Source organism: Manis javanica, chromosome 17 (genome assembly GCF_040802235.1).
Source record: "Manis javanica isolate MJ-LG chromosome 17, MJ_LKY, whole genome shotgun sequence".
Classification (NCBI taxonomy): domain Eukaryota; kingdom Metazoa; phylum Chordata; class Mammalia; order Pholidota; family Manidae; genus Manis; species Manis javanica.
Window position 1 is genome coordinate 28,808,973 of NC_133172.1, and position 13,421 is coordinate 28,822,393.

A 13,421-nucleotide genomic window follows, 5' to 3' on the forward strand; every position below is an offset into this window, starting at 1 on the left:
AACTATATACTTAGGAAGCTTGTCATGAAAGCAAGGATTTAGATGGTTTCAAAATTTTAAATTTGGAGATATGATCAAGTACTTCTCTATGTTTTATATAATCTGAATAACTATAAAGACCAAGGAATAGTCAAAGACACCAGCTTTTGTGAAAATGAACCAATTTTGTGAAAATTCCTGGTCCATTGGAATATAAAACTCCTGGTCACTGGAATATAAAATGTATTCCTTTTATACAGGCAGGTTTCCCTTAAGGTATATAGTCAAGGCAGAAGAAATTGGGAAAGTTGGGGAGACCCTCACCAATATTTGAAGTAAAACACAATTTACTGTAGGTATATACTGCTCCACTCTTGGGTGGAGAAACTGTGGGACAGATGTGTGTTTTCTGGAAATTTAGAATTATTTTATGCTTTGTTCTATTTCTTTGTAGGCTCAACATCAGAATTGCTTTTTCCTTCACTGAAATTTATGAGCTCTTCTTGGCTCTGAGAGCAAATATCTACCTTGGGATGGAAAATGGGAAGGTTGGATTCAGGTGCCCCAGGCATTCATCATTTGTGGGAGAATCTGGGTAGACTGCTCCCTGATCAACACTTGATCAATGTGTTTGTTGACTCTGGGCTTAGAGACTTTCCAGAGACACTAGAAAACAAGGAAGAACCATTTTAAGAGGCTATGATTTCCTCAGCTCCGATTTCTCAACTAATTTTTTTACTGCTTTTGTTTCTTCCTGTAATTTCTCAAAGTTCCTGATCTACTGGTGGAGCCTTATCTTGATTTAGTGGTATTATTGTGTCATTCTTAAAAGTATATGCTCATATTAATTATGTGTGTAGGGTAGGGGTAAGGGACTTCAGTGGAGTCTTGATATGAAAGGTAGGCAAAGTGCACATATTCATTTTGTGATACTGAGCTAAACATGATAACTAACTTAAAAACCCTTTAATCAGGAACAGCAGCCCATTTAAACCCACTTGTTTTTAGTAAAATGAATAAACTTCTATTAAATGAGAACTGAGAGGAGAGGAGCCAAGATGGTGGTGTGAGTAGTTCAGCAGAAATCTCCTCCCAAAAACATATGTATTTTTGAAAATACAACAAATACAACTGTTCCTAAAAGAGACACCAGTGAATACAGTACAGCAGCCAGGCTACATCTACATCTGCGAGAACTCAGCATCACACGAAGGGGGTAAGATACAAGCCGCTGCCCAATGGGACCCAAGTGCCCCCCCCACCCCAAACCCCCAGCAGGAAGAAAGGAGTCGGAGCAGGCAGGGAGTGAAAGCCCAGGACTGCTAAAGAAACAGCTCTGTTAATCCGCACCAGGAGCACAGACACACAGTGCATGGTGTGCTGGATATTAGAGAAACAGAAAAGCAAAACCTACAAGTGAGTCCCTGCAACTGACGCCCCTGGGACAAAAGAAAAGCAAGTGCTTTTTGCAAGGCTTAAAGGGACAGGGACCTCACAGCTGAACAAAGTCCTCCCAGCACACTCAGCCCAGAACCTGGGAATTCCAGGGAACTATAGGTGACCTAAACCCCTGGGTGGCAGCGCAGCTCTGAAGCCCGCCATGGCGAGAAGCAGCCTGCCAGTCATTCCCCTAACTGCTGTGGACCCCGACACACTGGCCCAGTAGCAGGAGAGCACCTGCATGTGCCAGCGGTGGCAGTGCCAGAGGGGCCTGGGAGTGGCCTGCAGGAGCCAGCAGTGGCAGTGGAGGAGTGGCCCAGGAGCAGCTGTACCCCCAGCAGCCTCCCAGAATCTCATCCTGGCACACGGCCGCCCAGGCCAGACCCAAAGGCCGCCGCCAGCACACAGCTGCCAGGCAGGGGTGCTGCTTTCACAAGAGAGCACACCCAGGCCACCTGCCACTCCCTGCAGGGCTTTGCACTACTCTGACAGAGACCCCGCCCACAGCAGCTTAGAGGATTAACCCGAAGTTTACTCCAGGAGCGCAGATAACTGACACAGGCAGGGGAGAAGGGCAAGGTGACCAGCAAGCAGGAAAGGACTTTGTTTTCTCAGCTGACACATGCACTACCTGCCTACAGCTACCTCTATCACCATGAAAAGGCAGAAGAATTTGGTCGAATCCAAAATTACCCAGACAACCACCAAGAGAGGGCCTGGGGAGATAGAGATAACCAATCTCTCTGAAAAAGAATTCAAAATAAAGGTCATAACCATGCTGACAGATCTGCAGGGAAATATGGAAGAGCTAAAGGAGCAAGTACAGAGGGAGAATACAAAAATAAAACAATCTCTGGAACGACTGAACAGCAGACTGGATGAGGTGCAAGAGGCCGCTAATGGAATAGAAATCAGGGAACAGGAATTCAGAGAAGCTGATGCAGCGAGAGATAAAAGGATCTCCAGGAATGAAAGAATATTAAGAGAACTGTGTGACCAATCCAAACGGAACAATATTGGCATTATAGGGGTACCAGAAGAAGAAGAGAGAAAAAAAGGGATAGAAAGTGTTTTTGAAGAAATAATTGCTGAAAAGTTCCCCAAACTGGGGGATGAAATAGTCTCTCAGACCATGGAGGCCCACAGAACTCCCAGCACAAGGGACCCAAGGAGGACAACACCAAGGCATATAATAAATAAAATGGCAAAGATCAAAGAAAAGAACAGAGTATTAAAGGCAGCCAGAGAGAGGAAAAAGGTCACCTACAAAGGAAAACCTATCAAGCTATCATTAGACTTCTCAACAGAAACCTTCCAGGCCAGAAAAGAATGGCATGATATATTTAATGCAGTGAAACAGAGGGGCCTTGAACGAAGAATACTGTATCCAGCACAATTATCATTTAAATATGAAAGAGGGATTAAACAATTCCCAGACAAGCAAAAGTTGAGGGAATTTGCCTCCCACAAACCACCTCTACAGGGGATTTTAGAGGGACTACTCTAGATGGAAGCACTCCTAAGCCTAAATAGATGTCACCAGAGAAAATTAAATCACACCAAAGAAAGCAGACCAACCAAATACTAACTAAAGGCAAAAAAATAAAATCAACTACTCACAAAAGCAGTCACAGGAAACACAAAAGAACACAGAATAGAACACCTAGCATATAAAGATTGGAGGAGGAGAAATAAGAAGGGAGGGAAAGAATCATCAGACTGTGCTTACAATAGCTAAATAAGTGAGTTAACTTAGACAGATAGTAAAGAAGGTACGCTTGAACTTTTCGCTTGAACTTTTCGTAACCACAAATCTAAAGCCTGCAATGGCAATAAGTACAAATATTTCAGTAGTCACCCTAAATGTAAACAGACTGAATACACCAATCAAAAGACACGGAGTAACAGAATGGATAAAAAAGCAAGACCCATCTATATGCTGCTTACCAGAGACTCACCTCAAACCTAAAGATATACACAGACTAAAAGTCAAGGGATGGAAAAAGATATTTCATGCAAACAATAGGGAGAGAAAGTCAGGTGTAGCAGTATTGATATCAGACAAAATAGACTTCTAAACAAAGAAAGCAACAAGAGATAAAGAAGCACATTACATAGTGATAAAGGGGTCAGCCCAACAAGAGCATATAACCACTATAAATATATATGCACCCAATGCAGGAGCACCAACATATGTGAAACAAATACTAACAGAATTAAAGGAGGAAATAAAATGCAATGCATTTGTTCTAGGAGACTTTAACACACCACTCACTCCAAAGGACAGACCCACCAGACAGAAAATAAGTAAGGACACAGAGGCACTGAACAACACACTAGAACAGATGGACCAAATAGACATCTACAGAACTCTACATACAAAAGCAGCAGGATACACATTCTTCTCAAGTACACATGGAACATTCTCCAGAATAGGTCACATACTAGGCCACAAAAAGAGCCTCAGTAAATTCCAAAAGATAGAAATTCTACCAACCAACTTCTAAGACCACAAAGGCATAAAACTAGAAATAAATTGTACAAAGACAACAAAAAGGCTCACAAGCACATGGAGGCCTAACAACATGCTTCTAAATAACCACTGGATCAATGAGCAAATTAAAACAAAGATGAAGCAATATATGAAGACAAATGACAGCAAAAGCATAAAGCCCCAACTTCTGTGGAACGCAGCAAAGGTAGTTCTAAGTGGGAAGTACATAGCAATCCAGGCCTATCTAAAGAGGGAAGAGTATTCTGAAATGCAAAGTTTAAAGTCACAATTATTGAAACTGGATAAAGAAGAACAAATCAAGCCCAAAGTCAGCAGAAGGAGGGACATAATAAAGATAAGAGAAGAAATAAATAAATTTGAGAACAATAAAATAGTAGAAAAAAATCAATGAAACCAAGAGCTGGTTCTTTGAAAAAATGAACAAAATAGATAAGCTTCTAGCCAGACTTATTAGGAGAAAAAGAATCTACACACATCAAACAGTATCAGAAAAGAGAAAGGAAAAATCATGACAGACCCCACAGAAATACAAAAATTTATTAGAGAATACTATGAAAATCTATATGCTAACAAGCTGCAAAACCTAGAAGAAATGGACAATGTCCTAAAAAAGTACAACCTTCTAAGACTGACCAAGGAAGAAACAAAATCTAAACAGACCAATTAACAGCAAAGAAATTGCAGTGGTACTACCCAAGAACAAAACCCCTGGAGCAGATGGATTCACCGCTGAATATTATCAGACATAAAGAGAAGACTTAATATCCATTCTCCTTAAAGTTGTCCAAAAAATAGAAGAGGACGGAATACTTCGAAACTCATTCTATGAAGCCAGCGTCACTCTAATACCAAAACCAGGCAAAGACCCCACCATAAAAGAAAATTATAGACCAATTTCCCTGATGAACAAAGATACAAAAATACTCAACAAAATATTAGCAAACTGAATTCAAAAATACATCAAGAGGATCATACACCATGATCAAGTGGATTCATCTCAGGGATGCAAGGATGGTACAACATTCGAAAATCCATCACCATCATCTACCACATCAACAAAAAGGACAGAAACCACATGATCATTTCCATAGATGCTGAAAAAGCATTTGACAAAATTCAACATCCATTTATAATAAAAATTCTCAACGAAATGGGTATACCGGGCAAGTACCTCAACATAATAAAGGCCATATACAACAAATCCACAGCCAACATCATACTTAACAGCAAGAAGCTGAAAGCTTTTCCTCTAAGATCAGGAACAAGACAGGGATGCACACTCTCCCCACTGTTATTCAATATAGTACTGGAGGTCCTTGCCATGGCAATCAGACATAACAAGGAAATAAAAAACATCCAGACTGGTAAGAAAGGAGTCAAACTGTCACTAATTGCAGACGGCATGATATTGTACATAAAAAACCCTAAAGACTCCATTCCAAAACTAGTAGGACTAATATCTGAATTCATCAAAATTACAGGATACAAAATTATTACTCAGAAATCTATTGCTTTTCTATACAGTAAAGGTGAATTAGCAGAAAGAGAAATCAGGAAAACAATTGCATTCACAATTGCATCAAAAAGAATAAAATACCTAGGAATAAATCTAACCAAGGAACTGAAAGACCTGTACCCTGAAAACTACAAGACACTTTTAAGGGAAATTAAAGAAGACCCTAGAAAATGGAAATTCATCCCATTCTCTTGGCTAGGAAGAATTAATATTGACAAAATGGCCATCCTGCCTAAAGCAATCTACAGATTCAATGCAATCCCTATCAAAATACCAACAACATTCTTCAACGAGCTGGAACAAATAGTTTTAAAATTCATAATGGAACCACAAAAGACCCAGAATAGCCAAAGCAATCCTGAGAAGGAAGAATAACGCAGGGGGCATCACGCTTCCCAACTTCAAGCTGTACTACAAAGCCACAGTAATCAAGACAATTTGGTACTGGCACAAGAACAGAGCCACAGACCAGTGGAACAGAATAGAGAGTTGAGATATTAACCCAAACATATTCAGTCAATTAATATATGATAAAGGAGCGATAGACATACAGTGGGGAAATGACAGCCTCTTCAACAGCTGGTGTTGGCAAAACTGGACAGCTACATGTAAGAGAATGAAGCTACATCATTTGTCTAACCCCATACAGAAAAGTAAATTCGAAATGGATCAAAAACATGAATGTAAGTCATGAAACCATAAAACTCTTGGAGGAAAACATAGGCAAAAATCTCTTGGACATAAACATGAGTGAATTCTTCATGAACATATCTCCCCGGGCAAGGGAAAGAAAAGCAAAAATGAACAAGTGGGACTATATCAAGCTGAAAAGTTTCTGTACAGCAAAGGACACCACCAAGAGAACAAAAAGGCATCCTTCAGTATGGGAGAATATATTCATAAATGACAGATCCACTGAAAGGTTGACATCCAAAATATATAAAGAGCTCATGCACCTCAACAAACAAAAAGCAAAAAATCCACTTAAAAAATGGGCCAAGGATCTGAACAGACAGTTCTCCAAAGAAGAAATTCAGATGGCCAACAGACACATGAAAAGATGCTCCTCCACATTGCTAATCATCAGAGAAATGCAAATTTAAACCACAATGAGATATCACCTCACACCAGTAAGGATCGCCACCATCCAAAAGACAAAGAACAACAAATGTTGGTGAGGTTGTGGAGAAACGGGAACCCTCCTGCACTGCTGGTGGGAATATAAACTATTTCAACCACTGTGGAAAGCAGTATGGAGGTTCCTCAAAAAGCTCAAAATAGAAATACCATTTGACCCAGGAATTCCACTTCTAGGAATTTACCCTAAGAATGCAGCAGCCCAGTTTGAAAAAGACATATGCACCCCTATGTTTATTGCAGCACTATTTACAATAGCCAAGAAATGGAAGCAACCTAAGTGTCCATTAGTAGATGAATGGATAAAGAAGATGTGGTACATAGATACAACGGAGCATTATTCAGCCATAAGAAGAAAACAAATCCTTTCATCTGCAACAACATGGATGGAGCTAGAGGATATTATGCTCAGTGAAATAAGCCAGGCAGAGAAAGACAAATACCAAATGATTTCACTCATATGTTGGGTATAAGAACAGAGAGAAAACTGAAGGAACAAAACAACAGCAGAAACACATAACCCAAGAATGGAGTAGCAGTTACCAAAGGGAAAGGGACTGGGGAGGATGGGTGGAAAGGGAAGGATAAGGCAAAAGAAAAGGGGCATTACGATTAGCATGTATAATGTGGGGGGAGGCAAGGGAGGGCTGTGCAACACAGAGAAGACAAGTAGTGATTCTACAGCATCTTATTACGCTGATGGACAGTGACTATAAAGGGGTTGTGAGGGGGACTTGGTGATGGGAGGAGTCTAGTAAACATAATGTTCCTTTTGTAACTTTAGATTAATTATACCAAAGTAAAAATAAAAAATGACAACTGACCATAATCTTTGCTTTCCATAGTTACTTTTGAAACTTAAATTTCATCAAATGTCTGAAATCTTTGCATGGATGCTGTGCTTCCTGGCCTATTGATTTATTGTTTGGGACCCACCTCCAGTTGTATGCTTTGAGTTTATAAAATTGGGTACTTACAGCTATAGACAGGCAGAAGAAAATTTAGATTGCAGGGATGAGAACTCAAGACTCCATGTTGATCCAACTTGGGACTGGCTCATTTCATAACTGAGGAATACCTTTTTATCTCCAAAGTTTTAGATTTATTTAACATTTCATATAGACATCTTAAATTCCAAATACTATTATCTAGTATAAAACATGCTTTGTATATTTCTTAATTCTTAAGATGGCCAGTCTTCATGAATAGTAATAGATATATCATTGAGAAATTATCATTGGAACATTGACAGTCTTTGATTTTTTTTCTTTGCTATGTAATATTAGGTTCTAACTTTAGATTTTATATTAGAAAAACTAGGTATAACAGATTATTCACAGTAATGTAATAATCGCAAGAATTTCAACATGTTTAAAAGTTTTGGTAGGCAAGTGTGTACTTGGATTTCACATGTTATTTAATTGTTCTTATTACCTAAAGAACATATTATTGAACTTGTCATTATGTTTTATTTATTTTCTTTTAGGTCTCTTTTATTCAAAACCTTGTATTTTGTGTAGAAAGAGTTTACCGTGTACCTGACTTTGGTATCTGGGAAAGAGGAAGCAAATATAATAATGGCAGCACAGAGCTACATTCAAGGTAATTTGCTGATTTTTGAGTGCTAATTTTTTTTAATAACTTAAATATGTAGAACTTAATAAAACCAAAGCATTAGATTGGAACTGTGGTTTCCATGTTTTTCATCTTTTTTAATTCTGTATATGATACAAATGAAATTCAACTTAAAAGTAAAACAAGAGTCTGCTCTCAGTGCCCATAAACAGAAGCAGGAAAAGAGGAGGGTATCTTTCCCAGCTTCTCAAGATGTCAGTATATGCATATCAGCTTCCAATGCAAAGCTTGGCCTTTCTGCTGAACCAAGTAAATTTTTCTTCCTCTTTTAAGTGACACTGTTAAAAGATCAAGTATATTGAAATTGCCAAATATCAATTGTATATGTGTTGCATGTAAAAATTGCCTTGTATGTTATAGAGCTGATTTTTTCCCAACTAGAGATATTCATACCCTTTATATAAAACTTAACATTCATTTTCTGTAAGCGGTATTGAGCTATTGTTTAGTGGGTTTAAATAAAGAACAATAACTGATGGCTGATGTCAGTAGTTATGAATTCTGTTTATTACTTAGGGATAGCAAAATAGCTTTAGTGACTGATTGTACCTTTCAGGTATCCTAATTTTATGCCCAGGACGTCATCTTTTTACTAAAAATTGTAGCTCAATTAGTCCTATTCATTTCACACAAAAATATTTAAGAATTTAAAGGTTATCCGCTATAGATCTGTTGAGATCATTGAGACTTAAATGAAGTAGAGAAATGGTTTAGAAAACACTGGTTAAGAGGAATCTAATCTTTTTGGTAGAAGGACCTAATCACACACAAAAAATTAAGCTGCTGAAAGATATTTAGTAAATTAAAAACTGATTCCAGACCATTAGCTGTGTAAAGTTTCTTCCTCAGTTTCTTCATTTATAAAATGAAGCTAATAATAGCTTCTACTTTATAAAATTGTTGCAATTATTGAATTTATACATATATAAAGCATTTTTATACCAGGCATAAGTAAGTTTTGAATACAAGTATACTCACACATTTAAGAATATTTTAGTAACAAAGATTGAAACAAAATGATTTTCCTGTTAACTCCAGTCAACTGATACAAGTATTTTTCTACAAGTTTTATGATTCATTTGAGAGATCTTTATCATGTAGAGCACAATAGTAGTAATCAGTGAAGTAGTCAGTAAAGTAGAGAGTTTGTGGAAAATTTCAGTTCAGACATTAACAAATTCTGGCAGATACTAAAAACAGAAAATAATGTTATGTTTCAACTCTCATCCAAATTAAGTTCTAAACATTCCTGATTATCTGCCAAATTTTAAGAAATAAAGTGGGTCTGGTTAGAAAAGGTAACTTTAAAAAATTTAACTTGTCAGTATTTATGATTGATCAGTCCTGTGCTTTTTAATAACCATTTAATACATGCCAATGTGATCCCACTGACATTATCTTCATTATAAAATATTTAGAGTATGGGTTTTTCTGATTATAAAAACTGCAATAAAGTTAGAAAGAGCCTTAGGAAACAGTTACCATTAACCCTAGAAAGTGAGGGTGTTGGAAGGTCCCAAGTGAAAAATCTTATTTTCCTGTAACTAAGATGCCATCCTTTAAATTTAATCATTAAGGATTTTATTTCAAGGCTTAGAAAATCATTATGTGATGTTCTTTGCTATGTTTTCCATGCAAAATTAATCTTAATTGTAGCAGCCCAGTTTTATTCAAATGAATGGGAAATGAAGTTTGCCATTTAGATTTGGATGATGGATTTTATACATTTAAACACTGATCTTCTGATTTTCCATGGTATAACACTTTACAATTCCCCAAAAGAACTTTAAACTCTTTTTTTGCCAATGTTTCTGAGCTCAGATCTCCACAAGCCTGTTTGGATGTATGATCTCTGTTGCCAAAAGGTATATTTGGAAACTTCAGGAGAACTGAGCCCCCTGGTTCTCATTGGTGTGGTGATACTGGTAGTAGTGGGAGGCCAGTATCTTTCTGTGCTTACAACCTTGTAGTGGAATGTAAAGCTGTTACCAGCCAGGGATTAAATCACAATTTTTGGTCAGTTGCTGCTCTAAGATATCCCAGAATTTTCTGTACATAGTTGGATCTCATCTTTATTGCTTAATGTAATATCCTTGTATATCCTTAAGCCGTTCTCATAATTTCAGACAGTCTGAAATACTGTACAGTAATTCTTGCTATAAATATGCATACTGCTCTTTGTACCTTCCTTTGCTACTCTTCGTCACTGTGTTATACAGTCCTTAGCAGGAGTCAGAGAGAGAGTACAATCTGACTGTTACCTTGATACTCACTAAGGCCTTGGCCAAAGTGACTGGCTTTGTTAAATGTGCCTTCCTTCCTTGCCACACTGAGTACATCCCTTCTCTCTGCACCTTGGTCAAAGATTACCTACCATCACTGGGCGCCCCCGAAAGCAAACATATAATATACTGGGGTCACAGGCTCTCTCCTTAGTATCTATGCACAGTGGCCTTATAATAATTGCAATCTGTGGCACTGTACAATTTCAGAACATTTTTTATTTAGGCCTGGCAGGGAACATTACTGCCTTTTATACAGGAGGAAACTGAATTTAGAAGGTTTTATCATCCCACCTCCCTTATAAATCAGTAGGTAGTAAGTAGAGCCTAAACTAGATTTCAGGGTAATTGGCCTCCAAATCCAGATTTTACTGTATTACATAGTAATGTAAACTCTTAAGTAGTTTTTCTAAAGTTTGAAAGACCAGCAGTGTGTATAGTCTTGGTGAAATTCCAGTAAGTTTCAAGGATGACTTCACTTAGTTATCAGTAAAGCTTGATTCAGCTTAATGCTTTGGTCAGTCTCTTTTTGATATGCCCTTTTCAGCCCCAGGTTTCCTGGTATGCTTTTAGTCCAAGTGTTGAGCTATTTAGCATTTCTTATGTAAACTTCAGAATTTTTTCCAAAAAGTGACCTCATTAGATTTATCTGAACCCCATCCTAATAACAACCTCACCCTTTTCAGGGCTTTAGTAAGAAGGCCTATTGCTCTAAGCTCACTATGATTCTCTTGAAAAGTTTTCTAAGCACCCATTCCCTGTTGTGATTTTTTTCTGTTGACTTGACTTTCCTCAAACAACATGCTCCTTTCAATTTCTCTTAAGGTGTCTGGAACTATATCAGATAATTCTCTTCTGTTCAGTCTCGAAGTCTTTCTTTTATTACTATTACAATTTTTATTAAGGTATTATTGATATAGAAGCTTATGAAAATTTCACATGTGGTTATTGCAGTCACCCATATTATCGAGTCCCCCACCCATACCCCATTGCAGTCACTGATCATCAGTGTAGTAAGATGCCACAGAGTCATTATTTGCCTTTTCTGTTCCCATGATCCCCCTGACACCATGTACACTAATCATAATACTTCTCAATCCCTTTCTCCCTCCCTCCCCACCCACAATCCCTCACCGCACCCCTTTGGTAACCGCTAGTCCCTTCTTGGAGTTTGTGAGTCATCTGGTGTTTGTTCCTTCAGTTTTGCTTTGCTGTTTTTCTCCACAAATGAGTGAAATCATTTGGTACATGACTTTCTCTGCCTAGCTTATTTCACTGAGCATAAATAATACCCTCCAGCTCCATCCATGTTGTTGCAAATGGTAGGATTTGTTTCTTTCTTATGGCTGAACAATATTCCATTCGGTATATGTACCACATCTTCTTTATCCATTCATCTACTGATGAGCACTTAGGTTGCTTCCTTTTCTTGGCTATTGTAAATAGTGCTGCAGTAAACATAGGGATGCATATGTATTTTTGAAACTGAGAACTTATATTCTTAGGGTAAATTCCTAGGAGTGGAATTCCTGGGTCAAATGGTATTTCTATATTTACGTTTTTGAGGAACCTCCATATTGCTTTCCACAATGATTGAATTAATTTACATTCCCACCATCAGTGTAGGACAGTTCCCCTTTCTCCACATCCTTGCCAACTTTTGTTGTTCTTAGTCTTTTCCGATGCTGGCCATCCTAACTGGTGTGAAGTGATGACTTACTGTGGTTTTAATTTGCATTTCCCTGATAATTAGTGATGTAGAGATCTTTTCATGTGCCTGTTGGCCATCTGAATTTCTTCTTTGGAGAAGTGTCTGTTCATCTCCTCTGCCCATATTTTAATTGGGTTATTTGCTTTTTAGTTGTTAAGCCGTGTAAGTACTTTATGTATTTTGGATGTTAACCCCTTGTTGGATATGTCGTTTACATACTGTAGGATGACTTTTTGTTTTACTGATTTTTACTGATGGTGTCCTTTGCTGTATAGAAGCTACTTAGCTTGATGTAGTCCCATCTGTTCATTTTTTGCTTTTGTTTCCCTTGTCCAGGGAGATATGTTCATGAAGTTGCTCATTTTTATATTCAGGAGATTTTTGCCTATATTGTCTTCTAAGAGTTTTATGCTTTCATAACTTACATTCAGGTCTTTGATTCATTTTGAGCTTACTTTTGTGTATGGGGTTAGATGATAATCCAGTTTCATTCTCCTGCATGTAGCTGTCCAGTTTTGCCAACACCAGTTGCTGAAGAGGCTGTCATTTCCCTGTATATCCATGGTTCCTGTATTGTATATTAATTGACCATATATGCTTGGGTTTATATCTGAACTCTCTAGTCTGTTTCATTGGTCTGTGGGTCTGTTCTTGTGCCAGTACCAAATTGTCTTGATTACTGTGGCTTTGTAGTAGAGCTTGAAGTCAGATAGCGTAATCCCTGCAGCTTTATTCTTCCTTCTCAGGAATGCTTTGGCTCTTTGGGGTGTTTTGTTGTTCCATATGAGTTTTAGATCTATTTGCTCTAGTTCATTAGAGAATGCTGTTGGTATTTTGATAGGGATTGCACTGAATCTGTATGTTGCTTTAGGCAGGATGGCCATTTTGACAATATTAATTCTTCCTATCCATGAGCATGGGATGTATTTCAATTTATTAGTATCTTCTTTAATTTCTCTCATGAGTGTTTTGTAGCTTTCAGGATATAGGTCTTTCACTTCCTTGGTTGGGTTTATGCCTAGGTATTTTATTCTTTTTGATGCAATTGTGAATGGAACTGCTGTCCTGATTTCTCTTTCTGCTAGTTGATCATTAGTGTATAGGAATGCAACAGACTTCTGTGTATTAATTTTGTATCCTGCAACTTTGATGAATTCAGATATTAGATCTAATAGTTTTGGAGTGGCTTCTTTAGGGTTTTTTAAG

The 13,421-nt window shown here is 37.8% G+C and overlaps 1 protein-coding gene across 4 annotated transcripts in view; it reads left to right on the top strand.

Moving 5' to 3' along the window:
• PHKB (phosphorylase kinase regulatory subunit beta) overlaps positions 1-13,421 on the top strand; it is a 337,121-nt gene that overhangs the window by 153,757 nt on the left and 169,943 nt on the right. For all 4 annotated transcript variants that reach the window (XM_036996511.2, XM_036996510.2, XM_036996512.2 and 1 more), the window contains one exon: positions 8,074-8,189. In XM_036996511.2, the coding sequence (XP_036852406.2) occupies positions 8,074-8,189 (116 nt within the window). The remainder of the gene's footprint in view (positions 1-8,073; positions 8,190-13,421) is intronic.